The following is a 19,447-nucleotide window of genomic DNA, read 5'->3' as shown; positions in this document are numbered from 1 at the left end:
TTAAACTCTAGAATTCGTTGCTAGAGAATGTGGTAAAAGCAGCCAGCTTAGCAGAGTTTAAAAATAAACTGGATAATTTTGGATAATAGACTTGGGGAAAATCCACTGCTTATTTCTAGGATAAGCAGCATAAAATCTGTTTTACTGTTCTGGGATCTTGCCAGGTACTTGTGACTTGGATTGGCCACTGTTGGAAACAGGATACTGGGCTTGATGGACCTTTGGTCTGTCCCAGTATGGCAACGCTTGTGCTCTTATGAAAGCTAGAAGGATGCTTGGTGCATAGGGAGAGGAATGGCCAGTAGGAAAAGGAGGTGATGATGCCCCTGTATAAGACTCTGGTGAGATCTAATTTTTAATATTGTGCAAAATTCTGAAGACAGCACCTTCAAAAAGATATAAACAGGATGGAGTCGGTCCAGAGAGCAGCTACTAAAATGGTCAGTGGTCTTCATAATAAAGCGTATGAGAATAGACAAAGATTTCAATATGTATTCTTTGGAGGAAAGGTGGGAGAGGAGAGATATGATAGAGACATTTAAGTACCTATGTGGCATAAATGCACAGGAGCCGAGTCTCTTTCAATTGAAAGAAACTCTGGAATGAGGGGGTATAGGATGAAGGTGAAAGGAGATGACTCAGAAGTAACCTGAGGAAATACTTCTTCCCAGACAGGGTGGTGAATTTGTGAAATGGCCTCTTGGTGGAAACGGTGGAGATGAAAACTGTATCTGAATTCAGGAGAGCTTGGGACAAATACATATGATCTCTAAGGGAGTGATAGGGAGAATAGATGGCTGCGATACCCCGAGTGAGGGTTGAGGGTGGGCCTGCGAAATAACACAGCCGGACGAAGGTATATAAACAAAAAGAAGTGTTTTATTAACTGAATCCTGAGGCCTTTTATGTCACAGGACCAGGAACACAATGTGAAGCACATCTGTTGTTCAGTAAATACAATCTTAAGGAAGCCTCTGGCTGTCAGGCCCAAAACACAGTCTGTGGCTGATGGGGCTGCCATGCCTAAACACAGCCTATTAGTTCTTGTCTAAGTTCCAGGCCTCAGAGCAAGGCTTGCTATCTCAAATCAGGAAACAAAAGTGGCTTACCTCAGCCAAGTCACGATCATTAGACATAAGCTGCCTAATGATGCTGTACTTCCGTTCTTCCTTCTCCCTGGACATGTGATGGAATCAACCTGGACCAGTGCCAAAGCTGTGAAGCTTCTAGAAAAAGTTTTTACACATGCCTTACTGTATGTACTATATGTACAGTTACACCGCTCCTTCCTTCAGTTTTTCGTTTTTCTCGATAGCAGTCACACCTAGGCGACCAGTGTCTCCTATTAGGGAATATTTTCATCATTTCAGAATAAAAAAACTAATAGAATTTGATTTTAGCTTTCTTATTGTTTTTCAACATGTTATTTAAGAAGCAAGGGTTCAAATGTTGTATGGATTGTAACAATAAAACATCTAAAACCGATTTTCACCAAACTTGTTATTGGTGTCTCGGTAAAGACCACCTGGGCTCTAGTTGTTCCGATTGTGCTAAGTTGTTAACCAGAACTCTTAAAATATGAGATCTGAAAGTGAAAGAGTATTTTCGTGCGTCCACCCAGCCTCAAACTCTGAATGTGACTAAAGGTAAAAAATCATCTATAAAGAAGCATACTGACTCACTGGAACATGAAAGAGCAGCGGCTTCTTTTCCTATGCCTTCACTTGTGGACATGCAGGTTGATCAACCACAGCAGACCCCTTTAACCTCTCATCCAGCGCTTTCAGTGCTTCCGGTTCATACTGTCCTCATCACCGACAAGTGTCCATCTCATGACGTGTCTACGCACCAACGCACAACGTCGGATCCAACGAAAAATGACTTCTCTAAACAAGCAATCTAGACGCAGTGGGTCCCATGCGTCACAGCATCAGAGTCGATCACTGTCTGGGCCGACACATGGACATGCCCATTCATCAGAGCAGTCCTAACATAGGCACAAGACACATGGGTACAGAACCGCTCATACTGGGCACCATGCTCACAGATCTTCCCATTACCACAGGCACCGATCAAGTTCTGCATCCAGTGTCTCCACATCTACTGGAAAACCAGTGTCTGTACCCCCACCACAACTCATTCAACAAGTTGGTCCAGTTCAGCACCAGAAAACCCCTTAGGAAACTGCTAATTTACTGCAGCTCCTGCAGCAGTTTATTACACAGCAGCAGTAGTAGAGCCAAGATCAGCTTCCAGCTCAACAGCAGCAGTATCTATCCTGCTTTCTGGCCCATTCCCTCGCCCTCCTTCAGAGCAGCGTCAGCGGATTAGGTCTATCTCCACGTTGGAGTTAATGGAAGCAGAACTACATTTTGAATATGAGTCTACATCTCCACATTCAGGACTGGAGTCTACGACTCTGTCACCGCACTGACATGCGCAAACACTAAAGCTCTAGAGATCATTCCAGTTTTCCACCTACTAAGGATATGAAAGCAATGGATCTCATGGGCAATAGAAGTTTTCAAAACATCATGTTGAACACCCAGATATGTTTGCATCTTTTTCACTACGCATACTATCAATTTACTATACTACATAATATGAATAAAGCGGTTGAGGCTTTACCTGCCACTTCCCAAGCTCCACTCTATACTTTCATGCAAGCTTTGGAGGAGTGCGCCAAGAATATAATTAGGATGGTGCACAAGTCTTATGATACATCAGTTTGTGGAGCGGCGGTAGGAATTTCCACTAGAGGCCTCTCCTGGTTAAAAGCATCTGCACTCGGAGAGGATGCACCCTGTACAGGGAAAACTCTGTTCGGAGACCGAGTCAAGGAAATTATCGACACCATTAAAGAGGATTGTACAACACTAGACACCATTGAAGATGATATTATAGAACAGCCACAAGGGTCTTATAAAAAAAAAACTTCTTATTACTCTTCAAGGAAGAAATATCAACCTCGGAGACAATATCAACAAATACAGAAACAACAACGACCACAACAACAACAAAGTTGGGCCTTATTGAGACAAAAGACCGTCAAAGTCAGCATTTGCTCAGCAAGCAAAAGCTACACCCAATTTTTGACCCCTAAAAGCACCATCAATTACCAGTAGGAGGTCATTTAAATTCTTTTGCACATGCTTGGAATCATATCACATCAGATTCATGGGTGCTTTCCATTGTTCACCAGGGCTATCGCCTACATTTCAACCGTCAACCACCAGCTACACATCTCATCAAGTCAGTGATTCTACCAGATCCTGCAGGTCAGTTACAAGAAGACATCAACTGTTTATTGGCTATCAATGCTATAGAGTCGGTCCCACTGATACATCAAAATACCGGCTTTTATTCCAAACTAGTAAAAAAGCCCCGTTTCTGATGCAAATGAAACAGGGGCTAGCAAGGTTTTCTTCTGTGTGCATGTGGGAGTGTGTGTGTCTCTGCCCTCTCTCCCTTCCCCTGTGCTGTCTGTCTTCTCTGTCCCCTCCCCCCTCGGAGTCGAGTCCTTCAGTGTTAAGTTTCCTGCTGTGCTGTGTTTCTGTTACAGAGATAGTGAGGGCTTCTGCCCTCTCTCCCCTCCCCCCTCTGTGTCCTTCACTGTTACAGAGAGAGCGATTTGATTTCATGCTTTGCTGTGTTTTCCTTCACTGTTTGTGTTACAGAGAGAGCGAGGGCGGGGCAGACACTCATGGGGAAACCGGATATCTCTCTCCCTTCACACTTCCGGCTGGAGGCTTCATTTAGAACGTTGGTGGTGCCTTTTATATATAGAGATATTTTCTTATACCAAAAAAGAATGATGGGCTTCATCCGATCCTCAATCTCCAACCTCTGAACAGATACATCAAGAAAGAAAAGTTCAGAATGACAGTTCTGTCCATGATTCTACCTCTCCTGGGCAAGGATGCTTGGCTAGTCTCATTCGACTTAAGAGATGCTTATTTTTATACATTCTAATCCACCTGAGACAACTGGGGATGACGGTGCTCCTGTACCTGGACGACTGGTTAATTGCATCACCAACAAAGGACAGCACCCTCCAAATGTTGCAAAACACTGTCAGACTACTTACCAATTTGGGGTTCTTGGTCAACCAAGAAAAAACCCAGATAGTTCCAGTTCAGTATTTGCAGTTCATAGGGGTGTATATTCAAACACCTTGAATGCTGGCTCAATTACCACTGGCCAGAGCTCAAACAATTCAATACTTAATACTGTCCATGAACTTGGCCACCTTTACTACAGCCAGGATGCTTCTAGTCTTGTTGGGACATATGGCTGCTGTGGTTGCTGTGGTGCCCTTGGCACATCGTCATATGTGCACTCTTCAGTAGCACCTCAGAGATCGCTGGATACAGGCTACTCAGCTGCTGCCAACAAAAGTGGGTCTCACACAACATCTCAAAAAATTCTCTTGAGTGGTGGACACACCTCTCCAATCTTCTACACGGAATCTCATTTCGCACCAGTCCATCAACTATCACTGTGACAACAGATGCATCGAACAGGGCTGGGGAGCGCATCTCAGTCAGTACAAGACTCGGGGCTCCTGACATCAGAAGATCAGCGCCTCAGTATTAATTACTTAGAGTTACGAGCAATCAGATTGGCACTCAATGCATTTCAAAAACACCTAGCACATCACAGAATCCATGTGCAAACTGACAATCAAGTGGCCATGTACTACATTAACAATCAGGGGGAACAGGGTCATATACACTGTATTGGGAAGCTCTGAAGACTTGGCATTTTGCCCTGGAGATGCAATCCACCCTTCTGGCCTCATATCTCCCTGGGAAGCTCAATGTAGTGGCCAATTCACTCAGCAGGAAACTAGAGCCTCACAAATGGTCTCTAAAGACCACTGTTATGCACTCCCTGTTCAGGAGGTGGAGACAGCCAATTATCAATCTGTTTGTATCCCCACTGAACTCCAAATGTCCCAAATATTTGTTTAAAGTATCCCAGTCAGAACAGATTAGCAGAAGACGTCTTCCTCATAGATTGGTCACAGGGACTCCTGAACGCTTATCCTCCAATTCCGCTTTTGTCACTGACATTTCAGAAAGCGAAAACCGATGGAGCAACGCTCCTTCTAAAAGCTCCATACTGGCCCAGACAAGTGTGGTTCCCGATCCTTCTAGGCATGTCATCAGAACCATCACTTACGTTACCCATAGAACCAGACCTTATTACTCGGCAACAGGGCAGGCTTGGTTGATCAGTCCACTAATCCTGAACCATTGGATTTTTCGCCGGAGGTTTTACGTTTGCTACTTGCATCAAGAAAAGACTCTACAAAGAAATCATATGAAGCAAAATGGAGCCATTTCACCCACTGGTGTATACCCCGACATGTACATCCAGCACATCTCAAATGGCCTGGGTCCTGGACTACCATCTCCATCTTTCAGCAATGGATTTGTTGTACAACTCTCTTTTCACCTTGCAGCGCTATTTTTCATGACCCCCCCCCCCCCCCTTGATAACCTGACGCTTATTCAACATTCCTTGACTAAATAATTTTATCAAGGGAATGTTACATTTACATCCTCTGCTGTGGGACCTTAATCTAGTCCTAAATGCATTCACATTTCCTCCATTCGAGCCACTAGATGTCACAGACAGGAAATTCCTAACTTGGAAAACTCTATTCCTAATCACCTTGACTTCTGCTCATTAGGCAAGATACAGGCATTAGTTCACTATCCACTGTATACACAAATTCTGCATGATAAAGTTTTACTGCGGACACATCCAAAGTTCTTGCTAAAAGTAGTTTCTCCTTTTCATGTCAATCAAATCATCACACTTCCTGTTTTCTCTTCAGTGCCTTACTTGGATGAGTGAGGCAGTGGAGAGAATGCACATGTTAGATTGTGTCAGAGCATTAACGACTTATCTTCAGCAGACTGCTTCAGAGGATAGGCCGTCCCAACTGTTCCTCTCCATTTGTTCAGATGTGAAACCTTGTCCTGTAGCAAAGGGAACACTTTCCAGCTGGATTGCAGCATGCATTACTTATTGTTACCATCATGCAAGTGCGGACACCCTGTCCTCCATTCCAGGTGTCGTGGCTCACTGTCTGAGGGCCATGGCAATGACCAGGGCTCATCTTCAATGCACATCGCCTCAAGAGATCTGCAGAGCAGCTACATGGTCAACAGCACATATGTTCACTAAACATTACTGCTACAGATTCCTTTTTGGACAAGCAGTTCTGGCTTCAGCGATTTGAAGCATTAACTCTGCTCCTCCTCCTCCTCCTCCTCCTCCTCCACTACCAGACATTTCATTTTTACATTCTTTATTGTAGTGAACCTATAGGTATTTAATGGAACTGCATTTCACTTACCATGTCTGTTACCTGTTGAGCATGGGAATCTTCAGTTTGTGGGGCTGCAAGACACCTTTGTCCAAGGAGAAATGAAAGTTGCTTACCTATAACCAGTGCATTTTTTCTAGCAAAAAGCGTGCCAGTACTCAAATGCTAGGCCACTCTTCAGGGGTGGGATGACACTGAGGGGCTCATCCCATAATAGCCAGGCCCTCTGCAACTAGTCACAGAATCTATGACAAGGCAGAATTGATGTGTAGAGCCTGAGCTCTTTCATTAAAACTTGAGGTCCATGGGTCAATTTTAGCAGACAATGGAAAAGGTGCTGGTACTCAGTACCTCCAAGAACCCCTTCAAAAAAAAGCCCTGCCTATAACAGTAGTTCTCCTTGGACAGATGGTCTTGCAGCCACACAAACCCACCCTGCCCTCCCGAAGTTGCTGCTAGCTTTTGGATATAACTGAGGGAAGGGGTGGGGTAACTGTACATACAGTAAAGTGGGAAATCCTGTACATGTGCAAAAGATTTTTTCTAGAAGCTTCACAGCTTTGGCACTGATCCGGCTTCATACTGTCACGTGGATGTAATTCAGTTTGTGTGGCTGCAAGACCATTTGTCCAAGGAGAACTACTGTTACAGGTAAGCAACTTGCATTTCCCTGGGCCTCTTTAACCTCAGTCTAGCTCTGCTTTTTATACTTCCTGGTTCTGAGTCCACCCCACCCAGCTCACTTCCTCCTGGGGCGGGACTAGCAACCTTAAAATGGCTCAGGCTATCATAGGGATCCTTCTTAAGGGTGAGGGGCAGTATTCCATATACATCCTCACAATGGCATGGGTGGGAATACTGGATAGGACATATGGTCTTTATCTGCCTACATTTTTCTATGATTCTATGCTTGTTCAGGTGAGCACAGTTGGTCACTTAGGATAGGAAGATGAGATGCAGAGGAACAGATAGGATTTGTCTCTCTGAATTTGCCCTCACAAAAAAAATGTCCATTTCTCTGATGTGCTCTCTTTCTTCTGTCTCTTTTATTCTGAGCTGGCTACAGCCAAAACAGAAAGAAGATGAAAAAAATAAAATAAAAAGCAATGATAAACAGTGGAAAGTATCTCGTTGTGTCAGCCCTGCTGATCAAAAATCTAAGAAACCACTTCCTGTTGGTTGGAAGAGTAGCCCTGGAAAAAGCTGGCTGACGTAGGAGTTAATGGCAGATGTGAAATGAGAGGCTAGCTTATATAATGAGAGGTGGTGGCAGAAGTGGGGTGGAAGGTTGGGTCATATGGTGAAAGATGGCTAGCTTGACATGGTGGGAGCAATGAGGTGAGGAGCTGAGTGTTGAAAAATAGTAGAAGCTGTAAGGAATGTAAAGCTGGCTGATCTGATGGGAGATGATGGCAGAATTGGGGTGGGAAGCTGGGCTACATAGTGGGAGCAGTGGGATATGAAACTGGATCCCCACGTTCAGACCTGGGTGGTCCTTCTGACTAAATGTTTCCTTATTATTAAGTAAGCAGTCCGAGCTGACACCTGACACCTTGTCCCACCTCTCCATTAGGCGCTGCTGAGTCGGGAGGAGGAACTGAAGAAGGCAGCCCTGGAGCAGAAGTCTTATGAAGAGATCCTGCGGCAGCGGGAGCACGAGTTGGCACAGTGGGAGCTGGAGGTGTTTGAGCGAGAGTTCACATTGCTTATCCACCAGATGAACAAGAAGCCCGATGTGAGGAAGAGGAAGGGCACCTTCAAGAAGAACAAGCTGAAATCCCGGGACAGTGAGATTAGCATGCCATTGGGTAGGAAGCATCCCTTAACCACTTCTTCTCCTCCCACACCCTCTCTTCCACTGCATCTGGAGAGGGAGCTTCCTTCAACCCCTTCCACTTTTACCTCATCCTCTCGGCCGCTCACTCCTCTGTCCCATTACTCCCTTCATCTATTTCCTAATTCATCTCTCCCACCACCACAAGGTAAGGAACTTCCCTCAACCCCATCTTCCTCTGCCCCTCCCCCAATTCGTCACTCCTTTCTGCACCCTCCTGATTTATCTCTTCCACCACTACTGGGTAAGGAGCTTCCCTTAATCCTGTCTTCTCCTGCTCCTCCTGCCAGCTACTCATTTCTCTCCCACCACTGCTGTGTAAGACTGTAAGCCCACTAGGGCTAGAAAAAGTACCAGCATGTAATATATAAACAGCTTTGGTTGTATTACAGAAAGGCAGTATATCAAGAATCTAGTCTAGGGGGTCTTTCCCACCACCATTGTGTAAGGTAATTCCCTCAACTCTGTCTTTCCCTGCCCCTCCCCAGCTCCTCACTCCTTTTTTCTACCACTGTTGTGTGGGGAGGGTCTTCACCCCCACCTCTGCTTCCCTTCCCTTTTAGAATTTTACTGTTATTCCAAGATCTTATGCTAAGTTTATGTGGAGTTGTGTTCCCACTACAAATTGTCATTCCCAAGGTAAATCAACATGGTAAAAGTCCCCCAAAATCCCCACAAACCTTGCCACATTTATGATTTTCTCACTTCAGTAAATATATCCGTTTTTTTAGTTCTAGCCACCTCAAATATCTGTTGGTGTTTGTGAGCTATGTGGGCACACTTTCAAAAGATCACAATGGAAAACCATCAGCCAGAAGCATTTGTGAGGCTGCATACCTTGGGAATGTCATTCTCCCTCCCACTGGTCTATTTTCTCTTTATAACTTGAGCCACTTCTTACAAGAAACATGTCCAAAACATCTGGATCTTGGGACATGTCTTGGAGATGTTATGGTACAGATGTAATGTTGACAAATGCAAAGTGAGGCATGTTGGGAGAAAATAGTCCAAATCATAGTTACCTGTATGGTCAGTGAGTGTTCATATAAAGTCTTCTATACTTCTGTAATTGTTATAAATGGCAATTCAGTGTCTATAATTAGGTGCCTGGTAGGAGCCATTCTATAAAGGAACATAAGTGCCTCCTTTCCTTTATACAATACTAATCTAACCTGGTATTGCCTAAAATGTAAGTGTAGGCCCTAGACCTGGTGCAATTGTGTGCATCTAAATGCCAAAGATATATGCATATTTTATAGTATTCCATAAGGAATATGCATATGAGTCCTACCCATGTATATGCCCCCTTGCAAATATGCAATATTTACAGAGTAGTGCTTGGGCAGAATGTTGGCATAAACACGCATGTAAATTAATATTTCAAACATTTATGTCCGTAATGCATACATAAATGTTAGCAGCTGTATTACAGAATCGCCCCCTATGTGGGTGGTAGTGAGTACCAGCGATGGCCTCTGGTTCCACACCCTCCTTTTCCTCGGCTTCACTTTTATTTGACTCTTTCTACCGCTGGTTCTTTTTAGCTTACTGACTTGATTAGAACCTCTGTTAACTGCTGTTGGATGTTATTAACTTCTCGGTGTCAGGAAAATATATCATAAAAGTGAAGTCGACAGGGGCACAGTAAAGACGCTGCTGCTCTCAGACCTGCATAACACAACCCTCATCTCAAATGAGCTCAGGTGCAGAGACCCAGTAAAACGTGGTTGCCTTTCTCTGGACTTCTTCTAGCCTGCCTAATCTGTTTGAGATGCATCTTCCAGAATTGAACACAATATTTTAAGTGGGGCCTCACCAATGACTTGTACAAAGGCAGGATCACCTCCTTTTCTGCTGGATGTACTTCTCGCTTTATATCCCAACTTGGTGTGTTGTGGGGGAGGGGAGAGGGGTCCGTCCTTCCTCCCATAATGGTGTACTGCTTTCTCTGTGTGTTGATATATGTTGGATGTTGGAGGAACCCTTTCTGCTGTTTTATGGGGATGGAGGCACAGGCAGTTTCCTGATAGATAAACACTGGCTCTTATCCCAGGATCCTGCAGCGTTTCTCACTTCCTTCCTGCTCAAGGCCTCCCTTGTTTTTGGCAGAGCTCCAGGATGTGTTGCAGACCTCAAGCTTTTGCTGACTTGGCCCTGTAAATGTCAGCTTCTCACACTCTGCAACTGTAATTCTGTGTTCCGAGGTCAGTGCGCCCCCTTTAGGCTCCCTTGGCCAATGAGAGGGCCTCAGCCGATCCTAGCTGATGGTTTTTTTTGTATCTGTGACCAGGGAGGTGGGGGCGGGGGCTTCATTGTGCGTGATGTTAAAAGATCTGTACGATACATGCAAAGATTTTGCTCCTTATCACTACAAACAAAAGTATTGCCCTACGGGGTCAAACCTAAGGTCCATCTAGTCCAGTATCCTGTTTTCCATCAGTGGCTAGTCCAAGTCACAAGTTCCTGGCAGGTTCCCAAAAAGTAGATCCATATCCAGAGATAAACAATGGCTAGTAGTAAAAATAAGTTTTCAAAGCAATTCTGAATTTGTGGAGCGAGGATTCCATTGGGGTGGAGGAGTGGCCTAGTGGTTAGGGTGGTGAACTTTGGTCCTGGGGAACTGAGGAACTGAGTTCAATTCCCACTTCAGGCACAGGCAGCGCCTTGTGACTCTGGGCAAGTCACTTAACCCTCCATTGCCCATGTAAGCCGCATTGAGCCTGCCATGAGTGGGAAAGCGCGGGGTACAAATGTAACAAAAATAAATATGAAAGGGAAATGGGACTTGATATACCGCCTTTCTGAGGTTTTTGCAACTACATTCAAAGCGGTTTACATATATTCAGGTACTTATTTTGTACCAGGGGCAATGGAGGGTTAAGTGACTTGCCCAGAGTCACAAGGAGCTGCCCAAATGAATGTATTTGGGCAGCAAATTCCATACAAGGGATACAGGGATATTAAAATCTGAATCTCTGGTGGATTTCCAAGCTAAAGAGCTCTAATCTCCATAACATGTCCTCATAGGCAGGTCATTCCATCCATTGCATCATTTTTATTGCCCTTCTCTTAACCTTTTCTAATTCCACTACATCCTTTATGAAATGAGATGACCAGAACTGAACACAGTTCTCAAAGTGCGGTCGTACCATGAAGTAATAGAGGCAACACGATATTCTGTTTTGTTTTCTATTCCTTTCCTAATATTACCTAACATTCTATTTACGGCAACACACTGAGCCAATAAGTTAAATGAACTCTCTAGAGCAACACAAACACAAGAATATAAGCGTTGCCATACTGAGACAGACCAAAGGTCCATCAAAGCCAGCATCCTGTTTCCAACAGTGGCCAATCCAGGTCACAAGTGCCTGGCAAGGTCCCAGAACACTAAAACAGATTTTATGCTGCTTATCTTAGAACTAAACAGTGGGTTTTCTCAAGTCCATCTTAATAATGGCTTATGGACTTTTCTTTTAGGAAAGTATCCAAACCTTTTTTAAAACCCTGCTAAGCTGACTGCTTTTACCACATTCTCTAGCAACGGATTCCAGAGTTTAATTACATGCTGAGTGAAGAAATATTTTCTCCAGTTTGTTTTAAATTTACTACTTAGTTGCTTCATTGCGTGCCACCTAGTCCTAGTATTTTTGGAAAGAGTAAACAAGCAATTCACCTCTATCCGTTCCACTCCGCTTTAGGCTTTCCTCTTAGTAAAGCTGTCCCATCTCCTTTATCATTTTCGTTGTCCATCTCTGTACCTTGTCTAATTTTGCTGTATCTTTTTTGAGATGCAGTGACCAAAATTGCACACAGTATTCGAGGTGCGATTTCAACAACTTTGAATAACTTTGTGTCATCAGCAAATGTAATTACCTCACTAGTTATTCCCATCTTTAGATCATTTATAAATATGTTAAAAAGCAGCTGTTCCAGCACAGATCCCTAGGGAACCCCACTGTCTACTCTTCTCCATGGAAAATACTGACCATTTAACCCTACTCTCTGTTTTCTATCTTTTAACCAGTTTTTAATCTACAATTGGACATTACTACTACTACTACTTGACATTTCTAAAGCGCTACATTACCTCCTATCCCGTGAGTTTCTAATTTCTTCAGGAGTCTTTCATGAGGTAGTTTGTCAAATGCCTTTTGAAAATCCAGGTACACAATATTGACCAGCTCACCTTTATGTTATGTTATAAAGGACTTGTCTCTCACCAACTCTCTCATTTCAGATTCAAGGCGTGTTACATAAAATAGAACTAAATGCTGATACAAAACATCATAAATTACAAAAAAAAAATAGGAAAATAAAATTATCAAATTTTCAAATCTTATAAGTTGGTATACAAGTGAGTTTTCAAAGCTTTGTGAAACGAATAGTAATTTCTCATTAAGCAGCTGAACATTATTCCGCAAACGGATGTCTAAGAAGAAAAAAGAAGTGAGAAAACAAAGCTTTAAATTTAACTTTTTTAGTTGCGGGAAAAGTCAGAAGAAAGTAGTTACAGCCCCTAGATGTTGTTTTAACGTTTAACATTGTTATCAATCTGTGGCCACCTTCTGAACAAGCAGTGGCTTACCAAGGGTGGGGCGGTGGAGGCAGTTTGCCCCGGAGTGCATGTTGCAAGGGGGTGCAGGGAGCAGCCATGCGGCTGTCTGCTCTGCTGGTTCCCTGCTCCCTCTGATGTTACTTCCTGTTTCGGGGCAGGGAACCGGTGGAGCCGACAGTCACACGACTGCTGCCTTCACACCCAGGAGGTGATACGCTGCGGGGGGGGGGGGGGGGGGTGATGCACAGGGGGCTGTACAGCGGCAATCCGCCCCGGGTGGCAGCCGACATAGGAACACCACTGTGAACAAGTACCATCTAAAAACTTAAAAACCAAAAAGAGCACCTTAAAATCAATCCAAGCATGACTGGCAACCAGTGTATCTCTTTCAATAAAGGAGTAACATGATCCATACCAGAGATTTTAGAGTTTCCATAATCTAGCAATGTTAACATTACTAACTGCACAATTATTCTAATATTATCTTAAAAAAATAAGAGCGCAGCAAACGCAATTGTTTAATTTAAAAATAGGCTTTCAGTCAAAGAGGAATTTGGGAGCATCCACATGTTTATTCACTTCTTCAAAGAAATGTAGTTGATTGGTGAGGCAAGATTTCCCTTAACTAAATCCATGTTGGCTTTGTCTCATTAATCCATGGTTATGTATATGCTTTGTACTTTTGTTCTTTATAATAGACTCTACCATTTTGCCCAGCACCGACGTCAGGCTTACCGGTCTATAATTTCCCGGATCACCTCTGGAACACTTTTTAAAAATCGGTGTTATATTGGCCACCCTCCAATCTTCCAATTCCATGCTTGATTTTAAAGATCAATTACATATTACAAGCAACAACTCTGCAAGTTCATTTTTCAATTCTATCAGTACTCTGGGATGTATACCATCCGGTCCAGGTGATTTACTACTCTTCAATTTGTCAAACTGCTCCATTACATCTTCCAGGTTTACAGAGATTTGTTTCAGTTTCTCTGACTTATCAGCACTGAATACCATTTCTGGCACTGGTATTTCTCCCACATCTTCCTCAGTGAAAACTGAAGCAAAGAATACCTTTAATCTCTCCACTAAGGCCTTGTCTTCCCTGAGTACCCCCTTTACCCCTCGGTCATCAAGTGGTCCAACTGATTATTTTACTCGCTTCATGCCTCTAATATACATCAAAAAGTTTTTGCTGTGTGTTTTTGCCTCCAATGCAATCCTATTTTCAAAAGGCAGGTGTGTTCATTAAACCCGCTGGGATCCCAGCTAACTGGATTGGGTAACTGGTTGATTTTATCTGTGATTTCCTTCTCCTACCCAGAAACACAAATGAGAGGGTACATTTCATAACAGGACACTTATGTGAAATATCTAAAAATACCCATTTCATAAATGCAATGTTGGCTCCTTGTATCTTTTATAAAATATATCAGTTAAGTTCACTCTTAAACACCAATGTTTCAGTGAGAAATCAGACTAAAAGAAAATAAATATCATAGAACATACAGATTCTCAAATAGATACCACCACCTAGCACCTTGTCATCACACTTTATAAATTTCTGGGTTTTAAATTCAAGTAGTTCACAAATTGAATACAAATTCAGTGTCTATGCAGTCTGCATGTTCAAAACTTTGTATCTCTTAAGCTTCAGTAAAAAGTACAAATTACTTGAGACTTATCTGTATTCAGGCACACTAGTGAGATGAAATAAGCATCCAACCTCGATAGCGTGCAAATCTCATGCACAAATTTCCACCTGCTCTGTAAAATATATGCATATGTTGCAACTCCCCCTCCTTCCAGACAATGGTTCTGGGAATGTGTATATGCAAATCTCATAAGAGTGCTTATGTTTTTGTCAGCTGCGTGCATACCCCTTCACAATTATTTAATAGCCTTTTACCAGTTTTCCCACTTGTAAGCATGCTTCACATGCAGAACATTAAACGTAAAATAATCTCAATAAAATCTTTGCATTCTTTTGCCCAAATCAAAGATGGCTGCCAAGGGGCTTTCCTTGTTCCTCTCAGCTGGATCCTGGGCCTCAAATGTTCTTTTTCAACACACCCGACTAGTTAACACTACAGAACTGGATGATTTGTTATAGTTGTACTTTTACTGCCCAGTGACACAAATGGGTGTGTTCTTGTTTTATCAGGGAGGGGGGGATAAGGATTGAGAGTTGTACTTGGAGCTCAAAATACCTTTTTATGGTTTTGCTACTGTGGTTAAGATTGAACAAGGGCATGTTCCCATCTTCTGTCTAAACGTAGTATAGATACTCTGATTTCTCCTCCACCCCTGGTAGAGCCATGCTTCTTAAAGTGGTTGACATGATCTGTTGTTTTCTGTGTGATCATTAATACTCTGTGTTAGGTACAATTCATAGTAACACAGTAAAGGACAGTAGAAATAAACCCATGTGACCCATCCAGTTTCACCAGTTAGCATCTGCTGCACTATTAAGGCTCATTCCAGGTGTGACCACCTTCCCTGTGCTCCACCATCTTGGGAGAGGAATATATAGACTCCTCCCAGCACCCACCTGTCCATAATGAACTACAGGGCTCTGTATGAATCTAAGTAGCCTGCAATTCCAGTGTAACCATTGCCTAAACATCCAGGCTCCCAGATCGCCTACACACCTGCCAGACAGGTGTGGCCTTGTGAGCATCTGTTTCCACTAGAACTTCTAGTTAATTACACTACATGCAGCTTGCCAGTTGCTGAGTTTGATTTTATTTTCATCAATGTATGATCTAAATAGCTACTATTACTAGCAAGCCTTCCTGTTACCTTTCATAGTCTGACAATCAAACCCTGTGATGTGAGAAGCCATTAGTTATCACAGAACAAGCAGCCTGACAAATAGACCTAGCTGCTGGTCGATTCCAGCACTGCAGCCTGGAAAACAACCTGGCCACATGGATGCCTGTGTTAATACTTGGGCTTTTATTATTTCAAACTAACCTCTTTGACAAACAACACCTTGTGGAATCGGACAAATACGGGGCTAGGAATGCTTAAAAACATGAGACCAGGTTCTGCTTTCTGCCCCCCCCCCCCCCCTCTCCATTTTAATAACTAAGGATCTTCTGATTATCCTGTATTTTAGGCATTGGAAACTTGTGGTTGCTTTGTGCTGCTTCATAAGTCATCCCCGTGTGACTCGGTTCTAACCTACAGTTAGAACATAAGAATAGCCATACTGGATCAGACTGATGGTCCATCTAGCTCAGTGTTCTGCTTCCTCCAGGAACTTGTCCAAACCTTTTTTAAACTCAGATATGCTAACTCTAACTGCTGTAACCACTTATGGCCGTGTGAGTCTCTTTATGACCCTGTGTTTCTTTGAGTAACTGTGCTTGTCTCTTCTCATACCTTTTAGACTTTAAACACCGGATCACCGTGCAGGCGTCACCAAGCATGGACAAACGCAAGAATATGTTTGAAATCGGACCAGGCGGTTCTCCCACATTTCCCCGTTTCAGAACCATTCAATGTAAGCAACTCCTGGGCCACAGCTGCTCTGATGTGTGGGCCCACAGCCCAGGCACCAAGTTGTATGTTATGTTCTGTGAGTTGCGGGGTGGCTGTGAACACTCTTTTCTCCCCTGTCAACAGTAGATCCCAGCGAGACCAGCCAGACATGGGGGAAGCAGTCAGCACGGCGGACTGAGACCCCTCGTAATGGAGAGAGGAAATCCGGCTGGACATGGGGTCCGAGCTCACCCAAACCTTGGGATTCTGGACCTCAGGATGAGAGGTAAGCAGACAGAGACCTCTATGCATGTATCAAATAACCATGTTAAAAGAATCTTGGAGTGAAAGGGAAAGGGGGTCATGGATTTAATATACCACCTTTCTGTGACTGCAACTAAAGCGATTTACATATATTATATGCAGGTACTTTATCCCTTGTGGGCTATCAATCTAACTTTTTGTACCTGGAGCAGTGGAGGGTTAGGTGACTTACCCAGGGTCAGGTCCTCCACTTTCCATGTCCCACATTCAGGTCCCTCAAAGTGGAATAATTTGCCACTGAGGTTAAGAAAGATCCTGGATGTAAAACAGTTCAAGATGGATTTGAAAACATATTTGTTTTTTCAGGCATATGGGGAGAAGAGGAAAATGAGTTAAGTGAACAGAGAGACATTTTCTGGAGTACCAAATGTAGTGAAATGAGAAGTATTAATACGGAAATTACTTTTGAGGTTAATGTATGTGTTACGAAGTATGCTTTTTATATGTGGCTCTTTGATTTTATGAATGTTAATATTGTTCTCCACCAAGAACATTTGGATTGAGCAGAATATAAGTTTTGAAATAAAGAAATAAACAAGGAGCTGTAGTGGGACTTGAACCCAGTTCCCTAGGTTCTCAACCCACTGCTACTCCTGGTGAGTTGCCAGTATTTGGTCCGGACTCTCTTATCCCTGTTCTGATTCTTCTTGGTGTGCTGTGTACGGGACTGGGTACACAGTTGGCACTGGATAAAAACAATGGGCCTGATATGCAGCTGGTGGCAATCAGCGTTTTGCTGTCAGCCACCAGCATTATTCCCGAAGATTCAATGTTGGGCCATGTCCAGTCTCTGGCATTGAATTTCTTGGTATATGGGGCCGGTGAAAACATAGGTGGTTAAGAGCGATATTCAGCTCTTAACCAGCTATGGTGAACCACATAAAGGTAGGACTGACTTTTATGCGATTACTTTAGCCAGTAAAGTGCTGAATCGGCCCCTGGAATGCCTCCTAAATAGCTGGTTTCATGTCGGGTACTAACCAGACATTTTCAGCAGCACTGTCTGGTTAAGTACCCAGTTAGCCCTGGACAGGCGATTTAAAGGGCCAGGAGCTGTTTAAATCATTTTAAATATTGGGCCCGAAATGAAGTGTAATTGCTTTCCCATCTCCCAGCACATGGAGGAGATGAGATCCTAACCCCTCACCTGGTTTTTTTTGCCTCTCCCAGGAGGAGGTCTCGGCTGGAAGAGACTACCTGGTATATAGACGTGGAGGAGTACACACCCGTAGTGCCGTCATCAGCACCAGTAACGCTAAATGGTGAGCCCTCCTTCCTACTCTTCCATTGTCCTATTTCTTAGGGTCGGTCTAACCATAAGGTGAGGGAAGACAAGCCAGTCACTTAGGATGGCTGCTTCTATGGGGACAGCAGAAGCAGCTGGAGCTGGAGCAAAACAAATAGTTTGAAAACCACACAAACGCAGAAAAACATCAACGCATACTTTTTAACCTGCAAAAAAAGTATTTAAAAGTATGATGGCCAATTATGTGTGTTTATAGAATTGTAGGATGGTCAGGATTGTAGACTTTAATTATCAGAATCTTGGACAGGGGGAGCCAATGAGTTAGACATTGGGGGGGGGGGGGGGGCTTGGGAATGTAAGGCTGAAGGTTCCCCTAGGTGTCCAATATTTTTGCACAAGTTCTGGCTGTTCTTCCAGATGAAGCGGTCAACCAGGATCTCATCCCACTGTATGCAACTCAGGAAAGACTTAGGGGCAACCTGATAATAGAGAGATAGGGATCGATTGTCCTTTATTTGGGAAGATGGTGCGATCACTCTCATTGGGGGAATTAAGAACAGGTTAGACACGCATCTATCTGGAATGGAAAGAGTTGGGGTATAACATCCTAAGGTTTCTTCCAGTTTTGAATTTGCAGTATGGGTCATCAGTCTCCAGCAATGCGTGCCCCCATTATGACATGCAAAGCCCTTCCTCCTAATATGCTGCTCCCTTTTGAACGTTGACATTGTGATTCTTTTTCAAAACTTGTGAGTCTTATCTCACAATGCACGAGATAAGCACAGGCATCCCATGAGCTTGCAGTGCCGGAATTCAAGAAGGAACAGCACGCTTTGCAAATGGTCAAGTGTGCAGCAGGGTTCTGTCAAGAGATATCTCCCCACGGCTGCCAGAGGAGACCTGATTTTAACAGAGTACAGGTCCACACAACCCCATCTCCATAACAGAGATAGCAGGAGGAATTTGACAAGGATCTCTTATACAGTCTTCAGATATGTTCTGAAGACCTCTTTGTTCTAGAGATTTCTGAAGAGATAGTGAATTTCATTAGGTTTGGCTATTGGCATCAATTGTTGGTTAGGTTTTGTTGTGATGTTTTTACTTACTGATTTTATTATTTTGTTTTGCTATATTTGGTTATTTATGTACTATTTATTCATAGTGGGGGTAATTTTTATAAAGTCATTTTTGTGTAGATGCGACTGGACACACACGTAAATGTCCTGTTTAAAATCTTGGCCAGCTTAAAGCTATGTGTGCTGACTCAAGGGTGTGTTTAGCAGTTGAATATAGGCACAGCATGTACAGGGTTCTCACATAGATTATCAAAAAGGTTAATTTATTCACATACTTAAATAATCTAGGCATGGACAGTTACACCTGTATTGAACTGCTGTAACTATCTGTGCCTGTGGTAAGGTGTGATTTTTTGCTGCTTGTGCTACTGTGTTCTAAACAGTGGCGTACCTAGGGTAGTTGACACCCGGGGCCAGTCATTTTTTAACCCCCCCCCCCCCCCCCCCAAATCCAGTACTAGGCATACCAAGAATACAAAACATTCAGGACCTATAGAGCGATTCTACCATACCATAAGCAGTAATTTGTACGAGTCACACAAGGAAAAGGAAAGCATCTTAAACACTACAGTGAGCACTAGAA

General features: G+C 43.4%; 1 protein-coding gene across 2 annotated transcripts in view; it reads left to right on the top strand.

The window, feature by feature from the left end:
• Nucleotides 1-19,447, top strand: part of MAP3K11 (mitogen-activated protein kinase kinase kinase 11) — a 75,953-nt gene that overhangs the window by 45,360 nt on the left and 11,146 nt on the right. The window contains exons 5-8 of one of the 2 annotated variants that reach the window (XM_030218613.1): nt 7,914-8,148; nt 16,127-16,240; nt 16,366-16,504; nt 17,713-17,804. In XM_030218613.1, coding sequence (XP_030074473.1) covers nt 7,914-8,148; nt 16,127-16,240; nt 16,366-16,504; nt 17,713-17,804 — 580 coding nt within the window. Of the gene's footprint in view, nt 1-7,913; nt 8,149-16,126; nt 16,241-16,362; nt 16,505-17,712; nt 17,805-19,447 lie in introns of both variants that reach the window. The other variant, XM_030218612.1, reaches the window with a different exon arrangement.

The sequence above is a fragment of the Microcaecilia unicolor genome, chromosome 11 (genome assembly GCF_901765095.1).
Source record: "Microcaecilia unicolor chromosome 11, aMicUni1.1, whole genome shotgun sequence".
NCBI classification, from domain to species: Eukaryota; Metazoa; Chordata; class Amphibia; order Gymnophiona; family Siphonopidae; genus Microcaecilia; species Microcaecilia unicolor.
The sequence above is the reverse complement of the archived record's forward strand: the minus strand, read 5'-3'. Positions and strand labels throughout refer to the sequence as shown.